Here is a 19,433-nt window from a genome sequence, read left to right as displayed (position 1 = left end):
AGCCGCTCCCACGGCTGGTGTTCAGTGGAGCCGGCAGGGTGGCTTGACACACATTCGCTCTCCTGCCCGCGCCCTCTGGCACTTTCCTGCGCCCCTGCAGGGGTCTCAGCCCCCTCTCTCTGGATGCCGGCGCTCCCGCGTCTCCCACAAACCCTACCCCCCACCCATCCCTGCCTTCTATGTGGCTGGAAGCCCCTCCACCCCGACAGCGGCTGTGGGCGGCCTGAGGCCATGGCGTTCCCAGCGCACTAGTGGTTCCTGTCCTGCCTTCCTGTCCTCCCCGCTGGAAGCTCTGGGGGCAGTTCTCGGATCTGGAGGGACCCTGGAAGGCAGGGCTCTTTGCACTCTCCGGGGATTTTGACCCAGAGCCCTTCAGGGAGGTGGTAGGGCTGCTCCTGCCTCAGGGCCGTTATCCTCGTGCTCCCCACCTCGCCTGGAATACCCCTCTCGCCACTCAAACCCAGCCCCACGGCACCTCCTCAGAGACCTTTCCCTGTCCGCCCACGCGGTCCCGACAATCACTCCCCATCACCTCTGGAATTGCGTTGCCAGCGCCTGGAGGAACCGCAGTTAGCGGGCACTGGGCAGATGAATGAATTTGTCTGTGCCTGGACGGCTCTCCAATTCGAACCCAGTTTTGCTGCCCTCTGGGGTCTCAACTGTTACGTGAAGCAAATTAGGAGAGAAGCCCCTGGGCGCCTTGCTCCAGTCACACGAGTGTCCCCGCGGCGCGGCGGGGGCGGGCGGGGAACTCGGGCAGAGGCTGCGGGGCGGGGCGGGGCGGGGCGGGGGCGGGCCCGAGGCTTAAGCCGGCGTCCGCGGGCTCCGGTCCTAGAGCGCCGCGGAGCGGAGCGCCAGGCAGCGCGGAGCAGAGGCCGGGCCCACAGCCGCTCCGCTTCCCGGCCCGCAGATCCCCGACGGCCGCACCGCGGGCTCCTCTGGCCCGCAAGGACACGTGCATGGCGTCCTGGGGAAGGCGCTGAGTGCGGAGTCGCGGCGCCGCAGGCGGCACCATGGCCCTGGAGCAGGCGCTGCAGGCGGCGCGGCAGGGCGAGCTGGACGTGCTGAGGTCGCTGCACGCCGCAGGCCTCCTGGGGCCCTCGCTGCGCGACCCGCTGGACGCGCTGCCCGTGCACCACGCGGCCCGCGCCGGGAAGCTGCACTGTCTGCGCTTCCTGGTGGAGGAAGCCGCCCTCCCCGCCGCGGCCCGCGCCCGCAACGGCGCCACACCGGCCCACGACGCCTCCGCCACCGGCCACCTCGCCTGCCTGCAGTGGCTGCTGTCGCAGGGCGGCTGCAGAGTGCAGGTGGGTCCGCGCGGTTCGCCAGGGGCACTGAGGCTTCCTCCTCAGGAGAGAGTCCTGGCCCAGAGTCCCCCGGGGCTCAAGGATGGGTGGGGTTTGGCACCTCCTGGCCCAGCTGAACCCTGCACGGAGCTCCTTCCAGAGGCCCTCAGGTGAATGGGTTCCCCGGCTTGCCAGTACTGGGGCAGATGCCCTGGCGAGCCTGGGTGCTCCCTGGAAGTGCACCTGGGTGATGGGAGCCAGAAGGGAGGGGCCTCCGTGGGGCTTGTGGTTACTAGTATGTACCGGGAGAAGCAAAGCACTGATCCTGTAGTCCTGGGAGTGGGTGGGACGTGAGGCCTGGGCAGCAGAGCCAGACGCCCGTGTCCTCCAGGACCGGATCTGAAAGGAGGCTGGGCAAAGTCCCACAGCCCACCCCAGGCTGAGATTCAGGTGTCCCAGCCAGGGTGTGGGGGAAGTGTGATGAGCTGTGGTAAATGGGGGTCTCCCCATAACCCAGGCTGACCCCAGGACATCAGTGCTGTCAAGCTGTCAGCTGCTTCTCCAACCCAGGCTGATTCTTGCTGCCTCCAGACCCCACCTGGTCACTCTGAGCAGTGACCTCCAAGGGGAGTCCTGGCTGCCGAGAAGCAGGTAGCCAGGCAGTGGTGGGACAGTTCCAGGCACAGGGAACAAGAAGCGCAGAGCCCTGAGGCGTGGACGCTCCTGTCGTGTCAGAGGGCCAGCCTCAGGCAGCATGTTCAGAGTGGGTGAGGAAGGGAAAAGCTGCCAGGGCCAGGCCAGAGAGTATCATAGGCCGAGGTTGGGGATTTGGATGAAATTCTGGTTGTGGGGGCAGCCATAGGAGGGAGGAGCCACAGCTGGTTTTCCAGTTAGACCCACTGGGTGAGCTAGAGATGGAAGGGGAGGAGTCAGGGTAACTCTAAACTGGCTTACTATGCCCCAAAGATGGCCAGGCCACCCCCACCTTCTGCCTTCAGATAGCAAGCCCCCCTTCCCACCCTTCTTGGGAGATGGCCCGCCTGGTATCTCTCAGTGGGCCCTGTTACCAGGGCTTCCTGGCCACGGGGCCCATGCCCACTCTTTTGGGCGGTGGCGTGCCTCCCTGATCCAGTGTCCAGCCCTGGCCGGAAGCCTCCCTGGCCAGTGCAGAGGAGCTGGGAGAGGCAGGTGGCCTTGGGCCCAGCTTATCAAGTCTCCTGCCCTCTGGGCTGTGCAGGCTTGGTTGCGGGGGGAGAAAGTGTGGGGGGGATGACCTGGATCCTTGGGCTTGCCCAGCCCAGAGAGATAAGCTGCTTTAGGGTGTGGTCCACCACACATGAGGCTCCTGGGGCCTGGACAGCTGGACAGCCTGGACAGGCACAGGCCAGAGCCCAGAGGCCCGTGGCCCTCTCCTTACAGTTTCCACCACTTAGAGGCCCAGAGCCAGTGGGACCCCTGGAGCTTCAGACCCACAGTCCCCAAGGCCAATAGGAAGGGAGCGCCTTTCTCAGGAGCTGGGGCTTAGGTCACATTTCACCATAGTTCTGCCCGGGTGCCCGCTAGCCAGTCCCTACCTTTGGGCTCAGAGGGGACAGACTGAACCAGTCTCTGGTCCCCCCACTCCCAGCTTTCTAGCACACAGGAGGGGCCTCGGTGTTGTCCTCAGCTTCCTATGGGCCATCACATTCTCTGCCGCATCTTCCTGCCTGACTCCTTAGCAGGACTGCCAGGCCATTGCCCCACCCTGCAGGCTGCCTGAAGACCCTACCAGTGGCCCCAGGGCCCCCAGCTCCCTCCGTGCCCTCTTTTCCTTGCATTTCTCACAGGAGCCTCAGAGGTTCTCTTCCCACTGTGATTTGGCTTCCTGAGGCCCTGAGGTCTCTTGCCAGCTCCTGCTGCCTCTGCCAGTCTGTAACCACAGTGCCCTCTCTCTGGGCAAGGCGAGGCAGAGAGGCTTTACTCCCTGATCCTAGTGAAGTGTGTCCACTGCCTCCTGCAGCCACGACCCTGCCCACCCCCTCTGTCATCCTATGTGCTTGGTGCTGGGAGGTTGTTCTGTTCCCGAACCAGTGCCCACTCTGCCAAGTGCAGCAGCCTCTGTGTCTAGATGTTCCCGGGGAGTCTCCTCCCAGCACAGGTCCTGTAAGCACTCCCCTCCAGCCCCTTTCTCAGCAGACATACACAATGGGGTGTGCACTGATGACACATTCAGCAGTTCTGGGCCCAGACCTCTGGCCCCACCCGCTCTGAGGTCCCTGGGGGGAGTTTTGTCCAAGCCCTCCCACAGGCCACCACTAGCCTGCACCTAGCACCCCTGGCTGACTGCCCCGGACCCGCCCACCAGTACCCAGCAACTTCCACCTCCACAGGGGCAAGAACACAGGCTGCTCCTGTGGCTGGGCACTGGTGAGGGGAGGGGGCCAGTTTTCTGCACTGAGGTTGGGTTCCTGGAGGCGCACCAAGGCGGAGGTCTCTGTCCCACATGACACCTAGGAAGGGTGGAGAGATCGGGGGCAAGTGCTGGATGCAGGGGGTGACCCCCAATCCTGATGCTAGCTTGGTACAGCCCCACAGCCCCCCTTCCCAGCCCTGCTCAGCCCAGTAACCCTGTGTCACTCCTTCAGGCATTCCGGGAGCCCCTGGGAGTCAGGGCTGTGGCCCTGGGCCTGGAGCCAGTCTCCTGCTGTGACAGCCAGGTGCCTGTCGTGTAGGCAGCTCACAGTCAGGACCTGCAGCCTCTGAAAGCCCTGCACGGTGCTGCCTATTGGCTACGGTTCAGAGAGGGCCAATTAGTTGCCCAAGGACAGAAGCAGGACTCAAACCCAGGATCCGCTTGACCCAAAAAAAACATTGCTGAGTGAGGCCTGGCCAATCCCTCCAGGGAAGACAGAGAGCACAGAGCTACCTTCCAGGCCTGTGGGAGTCTGGAAGTGGCCCAAGCCAGGGGCGGGGCAACAACAGGCTTTAGGACTTGAACCGGCTCTCCTCCCACAGGACAAAGACAATTCTGGTGCCACAGTCTTGCATCTGGCTGCCCGCTTCGGCCACCCCGAGGTGGTGAACTGGCTCTTGCATCATGGCGGTGGGGACCCCACCGCGGCCACAGACATGGGCGCCCTGCCTATCCACTACGCTGCCGCCAAAGGAGACTTCCCCTCCCTGAGGCTTCTCGTCGGGCACTACCCTGAGTAAGATCACCCCTCTTACAGGGTCCTCTGGGTGGGCTGGGCCAGGGCTTTGGGGGAGGCCTGGGATTTTCCATACCTCTCTGGCACTCCAGGGCAATGATCCCTCCAGTGGCCATCCTGGGGCCAGAGGGCCAGGCCAGAGAAATGGCTCCCACTCAACATGAGATTTTCCCCTCCTGGAAAACCCCTTCTGGGGCTGCCCCCAGAGCCCTGCAAGCAGGTGCTCCCAGCATCCTCAGCTGCCCGGCCGCACGCAGCTGGACCTGGGAGGCTGCGCACACAGGCCAAGGTCACCTGTTCCCCTTGGGCTGCTTCCGCCGCAGGGGCTCTCTCTGGCTCGGGCTGTGCTCATTTGCAAGACTGTTCAGGATGGAGTCGGGGGCAGCAAGGGCAGGAGCGCCTCCTAGGCCCTGGTCAAACAGGCAGAATGGGAACCCCATCAGTTACCAGGCAGTTAAGGGAGAAAGGCCCCTCCCAGACCCCCACCCCACCTCCTGGCCGCAGAGCCCCTGGCTGGAGGCCATCCAGAGGCATCTCGTTATCTCCTGTGGCCCCTCAGCCCGTTCCTACTATCAAGGGAAGCATGGGGATCCCAAACCTCCTGGGGAGTGGGCTGGGAGCTCCCCCGGGTGGGGTGGGGGGGGGTCGCACAGAGCAGGGGGCATGTGTGAGTCTTGGGGAGAGAGGGAGGGACTCAGGTCTTAGGTGCGCCTGGGGAGGCAGGGATCCTGGGGAAAGCTGCCCAGGGCCTGTCTGAGAGGGTAGGGTGCCAGATGCCACAGGGGTCTGAGCGGGGAGTGGGGTTCTCTGATGGGTGACCCTCGTTAGTCTAAGTGGGAGCCTGAGATGTAAATGTGAATGTGGACCCAGCCTCAGGACGAGAGCAGCTACGAGATGAGAGGGTCTGGCCTGTCCCCACCACTGGTCAGTTTCTGGGTGTGCCTGCAGGGCCCTTGGCCACCAGGGAGCAAGCTGGAGGCGAGATGAGAGGGTCTGGCCTGTCCCCACCACTGGTCAGTTTCTGGGTGTGCCTGCAGGGCCCCTGGCCACCAGGGAGCAAGCTGGAGGCGAGATGAGAGGGTCTGGCCTGTCCACACCACTGGTCAGTTTCTGGGTGTGCCTGCAGGGCCCCTGGCCACCAGGGAGCAAGCTGGAGGCCAGTTCTGGCCATATGGCCATGTGGCAAGGTGGCCACAGCTGCAGCCTCTTGGGCCCAGACACACTGGCGTGGATGTAGGGTGGCCCTAGGACCCACCAGGCTGGGCTCCAGTGGTCCCCTCGGCCCAGGACAGGGGAGCTGGGCCTGGTTCCATCCTTGCTTAGAAGGGGCTCCCTGGTTTGGTTAGTGGGAGACCCAACAGGCGGCACCCCGAGGAGGCGGCGCTTCACAACCAGCCCTGCCAGGCCTTCTTGGTGGCCGCTTTGGTATGAATTCACTGCTTCCAAACAAACTAGGATTTGGATCATGTCAAAGTCAGTGGGATTTAGACTAGGAGGGCCCCAGGGACCCTTGAGTAGAGGGTTCCAACTGGCTCCTGTCAGCACCTCTTGGAGGCTGTCCCAGATTCCTGAGTTAGACTCTCCAGGTTGGGGCCTGGGAGCCACACCTGGGACATGTCCCCATCCTCACAGCGGTGATTCTGATGCACCTGTCCCACCCCCTCACTTCAAGCAGAGGAGAAGGACAGGTCTTGAGAGGGGCAGGTGCCCCTGATGGCGGGACCAATATGGCCCAAGTGTGAACTGGAAGACGCTGAGCCCGCCTTCTGTAAGTGCTGGTGGGGACTGCCAGCCCCTGAGCCTTCCTCACTGAGAAGCCATGATCCCTCCGTGAGCTGGATCCCAGGTGTTAGGAAGACTGGCTGTGCTGTGGAACGCCCTCCAGGGCTCCGGGGCTGGGGGACCCTGACCCCCTCCCAGGCCATGCCAGGTGCTGTGTGTGATTGGGCGCTGGTGCCGACTCAGTGGCCAGATGGCCTGGACTGATGAGCTGCCAGCCCCCCAGGAGTTACCATGAATCTCAGGGAGGTGGACAGAGGGCTTGGGCTCCGTTCCCCACAGCAGCGTGTGACTCGACTGATAAGAAGGTGTCTTTGTGTGGTTGCCAGGCTGGGCTCATGCAGGAGGGGCAGCTGGGAATTGGGGTTGGGGGCTGGGGTACCCACTTAACCTCCTACCTTGGGGGTAGGGATTCCTGCTCACCGAGGCTGTGGATATGAGGGCTGGGAACTGGGGAGGGCAGAGGCTTGAGCTGCCCCAGGCCACATGGCCCAATCAGGGGACCCAGGTGGCCCAGCTTCATGCTCTTGTGAGTCTCTGGGGCCTGCTGTGAATCGCTGTGAATTATTCACAAGGCTCAGCTCTCTCGCTGGCGCGTGGGTGAGCGCTGAGGGAGGAAGGGCTCCTGGACCTGCTGGTGGGAAACTCGATCCTGCCCAGGGAGGCTGTGGGTGGCCACGGGACACAGAAGTGACACACTGCAGAGGAGCTGGAAGGCTGGACAGCCTTGGGGAAGCTCAGCTAATTCCAGGGCTACACCTTGGGGTGTTATAATAGAAAGCGCTTGAGATGGCAGGAATGTCCTGCACGTCCCCCACACCTCCCCATCTATCCCGTTCATGGGGCCAAGTCTTCCCAGAAGCAGAGGACTTGTCACACTGACCTCAGGGGCTGCTGCCACATGGGACCCTCCCTCTGAGCCCTTGTAGAAAAGGGATCTCTCATACAAAATTAGCCGGGCGTGGTGGCGCATGCCTGTAATCCCAGCTACTCAGGAGGCTGAGGCAGGAGAATCGCTTGAACCCGGCAGACAGTGGTTGCAGTGAGCCAAGATTGCGCCATTGCACTCCAGCCTGGGCAACAGGAGTGAAACTGTCTCAAGGGGGAAAAAAAAAGAAAAAGAAAAAGAAAAGGGATCTCTCAGTTGGGAGGCATGAGGCTGGCAGGAGCTGGGCTGGGCAAGTCCCAGGCTCTGGATCTCAGGGAGATTGAGTTGGGAGGATTGGCCCTCCTGGCAGGAGTTCCAGTGGCTGATGGAGGGGAACAAGGGGTCCAGACCCCCAGTCAGGGCAGAGTGAGGAGGGGCGAAGAGCAGGTGGCCCCAAGGCCAGTGGCCATCCTCCCAGGAGGGTCCTGGAGCCCAGGAGCTCACTCTGCCCCCCTCACACCTGCTTCTGGCTGCCCCAGGGCCCGAGCAGCTGGGCAGGGCTGTGGGGGTCGGGGAGCTGGGGATCAGCTGGGACCCTGAGGCTTGAGCTTCCAGGCTGGGGAGTGAGGAAGCTCCAGGCTCTTCTCCTGGGCTCGTGGGTGCTGCCAGTCACAGCAAGCTGGAAAACCAGTTAGCCCAGAGATTTTATCAACTTCAGCAGGTGCCTCCTTCCCCGAAAGCCTCCCCTACCCCCGACCAGACTAGACTGGAATGGGATTGGAAAGTATCTGGGGCTGGATACGGTGGCTCATGCCTGTAATCCCAGCACTTCGGGAGGCCGAGGCAGGTGGATCACCTGAGGTCAAGAATTCAAGACCAGCCTGACCAACATGGTGAAACCCCGTCTCTACCAAAACTACAAAAATTAGCTGGGCGTGTGGCCGGACTATGCCTGTACAGGTGGCACATGCCTGTAATCCCAGCTACTTGGGAGGCTGAGGCAGGAGAATCACTTGAACCAGGGAGGCGGAGGTTGCAGTGAGCCCAGATCATACTATTGCATTCCAGCCTGGGCAACAGAGCAAGATTCTGTCAGAAAAAAAAAAAGAGGAACGAATGAAAGAAAGGAAGAAAGGAAGGAAAGAAAAGAAAAAGAACCTGGTGCTGAGTATCTTCTAGGGGTCTGGCACCACCCAGTGTCATCTGAGCCACACAACCACCCTGAGCAGTAGCTATGTAATCAGCCCATTTTACAGATGGACTCATTCAACTAATGTTTATTGAGCATCTTCTATGTGCCAGGCAATATTCTAAATGCCAATGATACACTGGTGAACCAGACAAGCTTCCCTGCCTCGTGGAGCTGACAGGTACAGAAATGGTGTTTTAGAGAGGCTGATTCACCAGCTGTGGTCACCACTGGCTTGCTGTGTGGCCTTCAGCAGGCTGTATCTCCCCTCTGGGTCTCTTGCCCATTCCTGGTCCAGGTCCTAATCACTCAGGGCCTTTCAAGTCCACTGGAGACTTCCCCTTTTCCCTTCCTTTGTGCAAAGCTTCATGGAGCCTGGCTGCTCCCACGGCCCAGGAGTTTAGGCAGCCCCCACCTGGGACAGAAAGGGAGTTTCTTGGGAAGCCCCAGCAGCTCTCAGCTTAGAGAGCCCCAGGGCCCAGGGCTCAACTCTCCCCCTTAGAAGGCTAGAAGCTGTGCCTGGGGTGGCCCCTTTCCCCACTGGGCCCCTGATTCTGCCGCAGGCCGTGGGGGCTCATTCCTTTTTAATCACCAGCCCCAGGCCTACCCTTGGTGTCTGTCAGTTCACCTGGCAGCAGGGCGTGGGGACGGGGCCTGTGTCCGCACTGAGGAGGTGGCTGCCATCTGTGACCCCCTGACCCACATGGAGGCTCTGGGAAAGGAAGGGCCTGGTGGAGTCCAGAGAAGCTCCTCACAGCAGGAGACCATCTCGTGTCTCCACCAGCAGCTCCTGGTCCCAGCTGTCGTCTAATCAGGGCTAGTGCCCCTGCCCTACCCTTCTAAGGGGGAGAGCTGAGCCTTGGGCCCAAGGGCTCTGTAAGCAGCACGCTGCTGGGGCGTCCCGGGGCTTCTGAGAAACCCCCTTTCTGCCTCACGTGGGGGCTACCCGAACCCCTTGGGCTCAGCTGGGCCATGGGAGCAGCCAGGCTCTGTGAGGCTGTGTACTACAGAACAGAAAAGGGGAAGTCCCCAGTAAGCCTGAAAGGCCCTAGCCTTCACCCATCCATGTCCACACGCAGCCTTTGAAAACACAAGTCCTGCTGGGTGCGGTGGTTCACACCTGTAATCCCAGCACTTTGGGAGGCTGAGGCGGGTGGAACACGAGGTCAGGAGTTCGAGACCAGCCTGGCCAACATGAAGAAACCCCGTCTCTACTAAAAGATACAAAAGTTAGCCGGGTGTGGTGGCACGTGCCTGTAATCCCAGCTACTCGGGAGGCTGAGGCAGGAGAATTGCTGGAACCCGGGAGGTGGAGCTTGCAGTGAGCCAAGATCGCGCCACTGCACTCCAGCCTGGGCAACAGAGTGAGACTCCATCTCAAAAAAAAAAAAAGAAAAAAGAAAAAGAAAAGAAAAGACAACGCAAGTCCTGGTCTGGTGCAGTGGCTCATGCCTGTAATCCCAGCACTTTGGGAAGCTGAGGCGGGCGGATCATGAGGTCAGGAATTTGAGGCCAGCCCGGCCAATACGGTGAAACCCCATCTCTACTAAAAAATACAAAAATTAGCCGGGCATGGTGGTGGGTGTCTGTAATCCCAGCTACTCAGGAGGCTGAGGCAGGAGAATTGCTTGAACCTGGAAGGCGGAGGTTGCAGTGAACTAAGATCATGCCGCTGCACTCCAGCCTGGGCGACAGAGCAAGACTCCATCTCAAGGGGAAAAAAAGTTAGCCAGGTGTGGTGGCTCCCGCCTGTAGTCCCAGCTACTTGGGAGGCTGAGGCATGAGAATCACTTGAACCCAGGAGGCAGCGGTTGCAGTGAGCTGAGATTGTGCCACTGCATTCCAGCCTGGGCAACAGAGCAAGACTCCATTTCAAAAAAAAAAAAAAAGAACAAGTCCCATTACAGGCTTCTGGCCACTTCCTTACAATGGCCCAGAGGCTGTCCCTCCTCTGGGCTATGGTCCCCTCCAACAGGCCAGAGCCCCTGCCTTCACAGAGGCTGATCCCTCTGCAGGGATCAGAGATCCCCACCTGCTCCCTGCCTTCCTCCAAGTCTTTGCGCAGACCTCACCTCAGCAAGGCCAACCCTGAGCCTCGCTGAAATTGTCACCCGCGCCCATGATGCCCACTCACTCTCCCACTGGCCTTGTTCCCTGCTGCCCTTTTTCTTTGAGACTTGAGTCTCGCTCTGTCGCCCAGGCTGGAGTGCAGTGGCGTGGCTCACTGCAACCTCCACCTCCCAGGTTCAGGTGATTCTCCTGCCTTAGCCTACCAAGTAGCCGGGATTATAGGTGCATAGGGCACCACACCCGGCTAATTTTTGTATTATTAGTAGAGATGGGGGTTTCACCATGTTGGCCAGGCTGGTCTCAAACTCCTGAACTCAGGTGATCCGCCTGCCTCGGCCTCCCAAAGTGCTGGGATTACAGGCATGAGCCACTGTACTTGGCCTCCTAGGTGCCCTATGGTTGCCTGGCTTTGCGTTCTGTGTGCATCCTGCGTGACAGCCGAAAGCTAACCCCTAGGAGAAGCCCCTGAAACACATTCCGTCTCTTCACTCCCTTCGTGCTGATTTCCGGCCAGGCCCTGCATCACACAGACAGATGTGTGTTTTCATCCTATCTGTCCCTGACTAATGAGGCCAGGGGCTTTGTCTTCCCAGCTCTGTATGCCCAGAGCCTGACTCCAGTAAACGTCTGCTGAATGAGCGGGGTGTGGAATCCCAGGGACTTGTCCACTCTGCCGACAGCTCATCGCATGTGACCCTAGACAAAACTCCCCTCTGAGCATCCCCGAGCCTACCTGGCAAGTGGACCTAACCTGCCCTACCAGGCTGCGACCATGAGTGAAGAGACATCCCCTACTCCTGGCCTGGATGTCCCTTCTCATATTTATTCATTCAACAAACAGCAACTGGGTGCACCCAACTGCCCGGCCCGTCATCACGTCAGCCACACATTCTTCTATCCACGTGTGTATATGGGTCTGAGGAATAGGAGGACAAGATAATTCAGGAGTGACAAGTGCTGTGTAGTGAAATGAGCAGTTTGGTAGGAAGTGATGGGGATGGTTCTTTAAGTTGAGGGGTCAGGGAAGCCAGGCGTCTTTGAGGAGAGGAGAGCTGAGACCCTAATGAAAAGACGGTCGGCCTCGCAGCCCTGCCGTGATGTAACTGGCAGTGATGTGGGGAGGTGTAGAGGCCTCAGGTGGGGTCAAATTTGGCCTAATTAGGGGCCAAGAGGAAGACCTGGGAGGCTGGGAGAGTTGCAGGCAACTGTAGGCTTCTGGAACTATTCCATGCTAGCTGATGGGCTGGGGTGTAGAACCTTTCTCAAATCAGGGCTGCATTTCTTCCCTGGGCCAGGCCTACTTGGGAATCTTTTAACACAGGCCAGGAAGTTTGACTGGAGGACACCGAGAGCCGTAGAGCCAACAAAGGCTCCGTGAATTTCAATTCAAAGCAGTCACAGGCCGCAGCTGGACTGATCCTCGGAGGGACAGCCTCTTCCTGGCCTCCCTTTGGGGAGGCATTACTGGCAGTGGGGAGGGCCGCGGGAATCATTCTTCAGCCCGAGTCTGGCTCCATGGGCAGCTCACTCCCTGCGGCAGCACTGGCAGTCAGCTGGCACCAGTCTCCGCTGGAGATTCCCACAGCCCACACGGGCGACCCATGTTTCTTTTGTGTAATCAGAGGTGACTTAATGAATAGTTACAATTCATCCATAGCATCTTTGTTCCCAGGAGAAAGAAAACAAATCATGATTTATATGATCATCGCCAGGGAGTCTCTGACCTACAAAGAGGGTTTGGGTCAAAGCCAGGACAAAGGGCAAGGGCTTGGTCTGGGAGCACTTTTCTACAGCTGTCACTGTGGTCAGGGCTAGAGCTGGCAGGGGTCTGGGAGTCAGAGGTCTCCCCCAAGACCCATCCTCTCCCCTCTAGGTAGTGTTCCCCACAGCAGAAATGAAGCCCAGCCTGGCCCATACTTGGCAGGACCTGGACACACCAGGCCAGCCATAGACCCTCCTGGTGGCTGGTCCTCCCAGGCACAGGGAAGGATCCAAAAGTTCAGCAATGGCTGTGCGCCAGGCACCAGGCCTGTGCTCAGGGCTCTGCAAGCACTTCTCAGGCCCTCTGCACAAGGTCAGGATGACAACTGTTGCCCCCATTTCATGGATGGGTTTGGGAACACAGAGAGACAAGAAGCAAGACTGTGGCACAGCTCAAAGACACGGGACTCAAGCCAGGTCCTCCTGCAGGGCTGTGCCCCAGCAGCTGGCAAAGAGTGTTCCTGAGTTCCCAGCAGTGAGGTCTGTGGGGAAGGGCAGTGGTCTGTGCAGTGGGAACGAGGGAGGCAGAGGGACAGACCGACCAAGAGCAGAAGGGGTGTAGACATGGCACATTTGGAGTCAGAAGCAGGCTCTGCATCAGATGCAGCCTCAAATCAGGGCTCTGCCTCTTTCTCACAGAGTGATCTTAGCTCTCTGTGCCTCAGTTTCCTCATCTGTACCAGGAGAACAATGCTAACACCTGTCCTGTGGGGTTGTTACAAGGACCAGCTGAGAGAACTCATCACAGTGCTTGAGACAGAGTAATCATTCAGTAAATGGTGGCTGCTATCACTATTATTATTATTTACTATTATTACTTTTATTAATTCCTCTCTCCAGTGATGGAAATTTTATTTTCTTATTTATTTATTTATTTATTTATTTATTTTAGAGACAGGATCTTGCTCTGACACCCAGGCTGGAGTGCAGTGGTATGATCATAGTTCCCTGCAGCCTCAACTTCCTGGACTCAAGTGATCCTCCCTCCTCAGCCTCCTGAGTGGCTGGGACTACAGGTGTGCACCAACACACCTGGCTCATTTTTGTATTGTTTGTAGAGACGGGGGTCTCTCTATGTTGCCCGGGCTGGTCTCGAACTCCTAGGCTCAGGCAGTCCTCCTGCTTTGGCCTCCCAAGGTGCTTGGATTCCAAGTGTGTGATGGGAATTTCATTTTGGTCCTTATGCTCATCCATATATTTGTAATACTCCCCAGTGACTGTGAGAGTGCCCATTGTTCTTCTTGTCCTCAGGCCAAAGTGGAAGGGGATGTTGAGCCAAGATCCCCTCCCACCCAGCCCATCAGTGTATCTGTCCCATGTTTTGGGGTATTCCAAGCTGGAGGCTTTGACTCCATAATGGGGTACATGAGTGCAGATGGTGAAATACTAATAAGAATGGTGATGAGCTCCAGCACTTACTGAGGGCTCATTCTGTGCCAGGAACTTGGACTGGGAGTGCCAGCCAGCGGCCCTGCAGGAGGCTGTGGGTACCACTGCCCCCTGCTGCTCAGATCCTGCTTGGTGCCAGCTTCTCAGACCTTCTCCAGCTGGCTGGGCACCCCTGGGTCATGGATCTCTGCCAAGTGGGGGGTGCTGGGAGAGCAGAGCTCACTGCAGGTCTGGCCCCCCACCAGCTGTGCAGACCGCCGTGGGCCTCTACAGAAAGAACCCAGTGGGCCCCCACCAGCCTCTGATCCCCAAGACCCCAGCACTCACTGTGCCTTGGTTACGGGGTGAATAATTTAGGCCGCTGAGTGTCGGTCATGAAATATTAAACAGCCTGTTCCCGATGCACCAGCATGTGAGTGTGCATGGGGGTGACGCTGGCCCTGGGGTGTGGAGGCTAGCAGCCACGAGCCAGCATGTTTCTGAAGATAGATACGTAGCTGAGTCTTCTGTCTCCCTCATCTGTGTCGACGGGACCCCCTCTGGATCACCAGGCATGGTGCCTGCTCCCCGCACCATCATGAAGTGCCAGGCTCAGCATCAGCCCCAGCAAATGGCAGCCTTGTGTCTAGGGAGTGGGGATGGAGGAGAAATCAGTGAGTGGAGGTCCATGGGGGCTGCAGACAGCCTTGGGGTCTCAGGAGTCAAGGAAGTGGACAGAGAACCAGGGCTTTAGGGACAGGGAGATGCCAGCTGGGAGAGTCTCAGGATGTGTGTGAGAGGGAGGAAGAGGGCACATGTGACAGGGGTCAGAAGAGGGGCTAAGTTGTGTTGGGAACAACAGGATGGATGGGCAAAGGGGGGTAGCCTGGTGCACGTTGATAGGCATGTGGTTGATCTAGGGGGTGAAACACTGGGAGAGGTAGACGGGCAGGATGTGAAGTCCTGTGAAGAATTGGCCTCCTGAGCACAAAAGGTGAATTGGAACCCAATAGGTCGCGGCCCCCAACCTGGAGCTTCTCCTGGGTCTGGGGGGGTAGGTTGTGGCTCCACCTAGTGTCCTTCGGTGGTAACTGCACCCTGGCTGGTCACCTGGACACACCAGGCCAGCCATAGACCCTCCTGGTGGCTGGTCTTCCCAGGCACAGGGAAGGATCCTAAAGTTCAGCAATGGCTGTGCGCCAGGCACCAGGCCTGTGCTCAGGGCTCTGCAAGCACTTCTCAGGCACTCCGCACAAGGTCAGGATGACAACTGTTGCCCCCATTTCATGGATGGGTTTGGGAACACAAAGAGACAAGAAGCAAGACTGTGGCGCAGCTCAAAGGCCCCCTCTGGGCTGGGAGAGCAAGGATAAGGGACAGTGACAGCCGAAAGCTAGGCCCTAGGAGAAGCCCCTGAGACACATTCCAGCTCTTCACTCCCTGCATGGCCATATTGCCGGCCAGGCCCTGCATGCAGAGACAGATGGGTGTTCAAATGCCACTTACCAGCTGTGTGACCCAGGAGAGAGCTGAGTCTGTGCCTCTGTTGTGGGACTATGGGTGATGGCACAGAGTCCCAGCCCCACCTGTGAGCCTCCCCAGCTGCAGCTGCACCATTGATTGAATTCTGATTCTGGCAGGTCCCCTGCTAGGTGCCTTACCAGTGTAATCTCAGTTGATGGTCACAGTAATAGTTGAGGGCCGGACGCGGTGGCTCACACCTGTAATCCCAGCACTTTGGGAGGCCGAGAAGGGCAGATCACTTAAGCTCAGGAGTTCAAGACCAGCCTGGCCAAGATGGCGAAACTGTATTTCTACTAAAAATACAAAAATTAGCCAGGCGTGGTGGCACATGACTGTAGTCCCAGCTGCTTGGGAGGCTGAGGCAGGAGAATGGCTTGAACCCAGGAGGCAGAGGTTGCAGTGAGCTGAGATTGCGCCATTGCATTCCAGCCTGGATGACAGAGCAAGACTCCGTCTCAAAAATAAAAATAAAAAAGAAGAACCTGCTTGCTACTGCCACAGCCCAGAGCTAGCACAGCAGAAGCATTCAGTACATAGTGGACATCCCGAGGGCAGCCAGATTAACAAAAACAGCAACAACCAAACCTAGGACGTTTGACTAGCTTTGAATCTCAGATAAACAAGCTGTACTTTAGTATAAGTATGTCCCATGCAATATTTGGGATATAGAATACTAAAGCATTATCTGTTTATCCGAAATTCAGATTGAATTGTGTGAACTGCATTTTGTCTGGCAACCCTTACCACCCTGCCCTCTGGGTACTCAGTCTTCTGGGGGAGGCAAAGGTCAAAATCAGTTATGGTCAACCAAGCATGACAGGTCATGCTCAAGTGGCCCTGGGCAGTGTGGGGGGAGGCCAGCAAGGGGGAAATAACTCAGGGTGGCCCTCATGGAGGAGGGATGGGTACTGAGTCCTCAAGAGGGAGGAGGATGGAAGGACATTCCAGATGGAGGGGGCACACAATGAAAGGGATAGAGGTCAGACACAGCAGGTGTGGTGACTCATGGTGACAGTGGGTGAGAGGGGAGGAGAGGCCAGCTCACTACATCTTTGTAGACCTCGGTTAAAAAGTGGGACTGAGCCTGGGCGCGGTGGCTCAAGCCTGTAATCCCAGCACTTTGGGAGGCTGAGATGGGCGGATCACGAGGTCAGGAGTTCGAGACCAGCTTGGTCAACATGGTGAAACCCCGTCTCTACTAAAAATACAAAAAATTAGCGGGGCGTGGTGGCACATGCCTGTAATCCCAGCTACTCAGGAGGCTGAGGCAGAAGAATCGCATGAACCCGGGAGGCAGAGGTTGCAGTGAGCCAAGATCGAGCCACTGCACTCCAGCCTGGGCAACAGAGATAGACTTCTTCTCAAAAAAAAAAAAAAAAAAAAAAAAAAAAGTAGGACTGAGGGCAGGGCAGTGCTGGGTGGGACGCCCTCAGGGACCTCTGAGGGAGGTTGGCTCAGGACTCAGTCCAGGGGGAGCCCCCCGGGCAGCAGCGGGCCGGTGACAGGGCCCTCTCCCACCCACTCTCCCTGCCGTCCAGGGCTCCCCGGGAGGGGATGGGGGCGGGTAAGGAGGCCTCGGAGGGGGTGAGGCGCTGAAAGCCCACGGTGGGCGTTGTGTCTCCGCAGGGGAGTGAATGCCCAAACCAAGAACGGTGCCACGCCCCTGTACCTGGCGTGCCAGGAGGGCCACCTGGAGGTGACGCAGTACCTGGTGCAGGAATGCGGCGCAGACCCGCACGCGCGCGCCCACGACGGCATGACCCCGCTGCACGCCGCGGCGCAGATGGGCCACAGCCCGGTCATCGTGTGGTTGGTGAGCTCCGGGCCCGGGCGGGGAGGAGGGGAGGCGGGGCGGAGCCGGCAGGGCGGGGAGTGGAGGGAGCGGGGCCGTCAAGGGGTGGGGCGGGGGACCGGGGGCGGGGCCTGCAGGGGCCTGGCGCCCAGCCCCCGCCCCTCTCTCCCCGCCGCTCCCGCCCAGGTGAGCTGCACCGACGTGAGCCTGTCCGAGCAGGACAAAGACGGCGCCACCGCCATGCACTTCGCGGCGAGCCGCGGCCACACCAAGGTGCTCAGCTGGCTGCTGCTGCACGGCGGGGAGATCTCGGCTGACCTGTGGGGCGGGACGCCGCTGCACGACGCCGCTGAGAACGGGGAGCTAGAGGTCAGCGCGGGCCCGGGGTGGGGGCGCGCGCCCTCTGCTGGCACCGCGCTCTCAGCACGGCCCTGCCCGGGCGCGGGGGTCCCAGCTCGCGGCCGCGACCGGGTCCTCACTACGTGCCCCCGCAGTGCTGCCAGATCCTGGTAGTGAACGGCGCGGAGCTGGACGTCCGCGACCGCGACGGGTACACGGCCGCCGACCTGTCGGACTTCAACGGCCACAGCCACTGCACCCGCTACCTGCGCACGGTGGAGAACCTGGTACGATCCCTGGGCTGCTCCTGTCGCATTCTCTCTTCTCGCCCCTCCACCCCAGTGGTGGGTGTCGTCACCCCTTTTACCAAGGAGGAAGCTGAGGTTCAGGGACGTGAAGCCCGCTACCCCACACGACCTCTCAGTCCAGAACCACTGCCTACTGGGGACTGAGGGATTAGAGGCACAAAGGTTAACGGAAAGAGAACAGGGAAGAACAGAGTCACCCCACGGGGTAAGGCTGGAGAAATCACAAGACCAGGCCCCACTGGGAACAGGCAGGCTCATTCACCTATCCATAGACATTAGCTTGGGTATAACTCACAGCCACTCTCTGCGGAAAAGAGTGTAAGTGTCCCGTTCCACATACGGATAAAGTGGGTCTGTGGGGCACCAAGATGGCATCACCAGTAAGTGGTAGAGTGGAGAACCTACCTTGATGGCCTGGCCAGGAGCCACCTCTCAGCCCCTGCACCATACATTTGCTGACTTCATGGCTGGGTCATAACTGGAAACCCACGCCACTCTTTTTAAATTATGTTATTATGGTGAGACAGCCATGAAGTGATCCAATGGGACTTGAACTCAGCTGTGGATGTCTCCAAGTGCAGGACTCTGCACCATCTGGTACAATGCCTGCTTTGAGGCAATAGGCAGCAAAGAGAGTGGGCCTCGCAGCCAACCCTAAAAGGATGCGGACCAACTCCATGGGGCAGCCTGGCCATGGAGGGGCTGTGAAATGAGGCCCGGAGGGAAGAAGGCAGATGGTCTGTGCCCTGAGCACTGTCTGTCCATCTGCCCTCCCTCCCAGCACAGGGGGATGGTCCTGGCTCTGGGGGCTGCAGAACACAGCAAGGCCCAGAGGCTAGAGGCTGCAGGCAGGCCTGAGGATGAACTTCCCCCTGAGAAAGAGTCTCTGGAAGAGAATGAATGGCCCAGCAGGTAGTGAGCACTCTGTCACTAGGGTATATAAGCAGGGGTGGACACTGGGAAGGGCATTTCTGCATCAATGGTGGGTCCCCTTCAGTTAAGAGAGTCTGTGACTCTGTTGAGGGACCGTGGGGGGTGGCACCTGAGGGCCTCTCTGGATGCAGCTGCTAGCGATCATAGGACAGCAAACACTATTCATTGGATTCTGACTTAGGCAGTTACCCTGCCGAGTGCCTTAAAGGTGTAATATCAGTTACTCTTCACAGTACATTAAAAAAATAGTTGGCCGGGTGCAGTGGCTCATGCCTGTAATCCCAGCACTTTGGGAGGCAAAGGCAGGCAGATCATGAGGTCAGTAGATCGAGACCATCCTGGCCAACATGGTGAAACCCCGTCTCTACTAAAAATACAAAAAAAATTTAGCCAGGTGTGGTAGCACACGCCTGTAGTCCCAGCTACTCGGGAGGCTGAGGCAGGAGAATCGCTTGAACCCAGGAGACGGAGGTTGCAGTAAGCCAAGATCACGCCACTGCACTCCAGCCTGGTGACAGAGCAAAACTCCGTCTAAAAAAAAAAAAAAGGCAGGGCGCGGTGGCTGACACCTGTAATCAATCCTAGCACTTTGGGAGGCCAAGGAGGGCAGATCACAATGTCAAGAGATCGAGACCATTCTGGCCAACATGGTGAAACCCCATCTCTATTAAAAATATAAAAATTAGCTGGGCATGGTGGTGGGTGCCTGTAGTCCCAGCTACTTGGGAGGCTGAGGCAGGAGAATCGCTTGAACTCGGGAGGCGGAGGTTGCAGTGAGCCGAGATCACGCCACTGCACTCCAGCCTGGGCAACAGAGCAAGACACTGTCTCAAAAAAAAAAAAAAAAAAAAAAAAAATTGACAGGCCAGGTGTGGTGGCTCATGCCTGCACTTTGGGAAACTGAGGCGGTGGGTGGATCACCTGAAGTCAGGGTTCGAGACCAGCCTGGTCAACATGATGAAACCCCATCTCTACTAAAAATACAAAAATTAGCTGGGTGTGGTGGCGGGTGCCTGTAATTCCAACTA

At 58.8% G+C, this 19,433-nt stretch overlaps 1 protein-coding gene across 6 annotated transcripts in view; it reads left to right on the top strand.

The window, feature by feature from the left end:
• Positions 1–829: 829 nt before the first annotated feature.
• Positions 830–19,433, top strand: part of ESPN (espin) — a 36,521-nt gene continuing 17,917 nt past the window's right edge. For 5 of the 6 annotated variants that reach the window (XM_054441488.1, XM_054441482.1, XM_054441473.1 and 2 more), the window contains exons 1-5: positions 830–1,307; positions 4,281–4,474; positions 16,660–16,846; positions 17,012–17,194; positions 17,320–17,451. In XM_054441488.1, coding sequence (XP_054297463.1) covers positions 1,014–1,307; positions 4,281–4,474; positions 16,660–16,846; positions 17,012–17,194; positions 17,320–17,451 — 990 coding nt within the window. In that variant the 5' untranslated portion in view covers positions 830–1,013. The remainder of the gene's footprint in view (positions 1,308–4,280; positions 4,475–16,659; positions 16,847–17,011; positions 17,195–17,319; positions 17,452–19,433) is intronic. The other variant, XM_054441462.1, reaches the window with a different exon arrangement.

The sequence above is a fragment of the Pongo pygmaeus genome, chromosome 1 (assembly GCF_028885625.2).
Source record: "Pongo pygmaeus isolate AG05252 chromosome 1, NHGRI_mPonPyg2-v2.0_pri, whole genome shotgun sequence".
NCBI classification, from domain to species: domain Eukaryota; kingdom Metazoa; phylum Chordata; class Mammalia; order Primates; family Hominidae; genus Pongo; species Pongo pygmaeus.
Note: the sequence above shows the minus strand (reverse complement) of the source record. Positions and strands in the feature narration are given on the sequence as shown.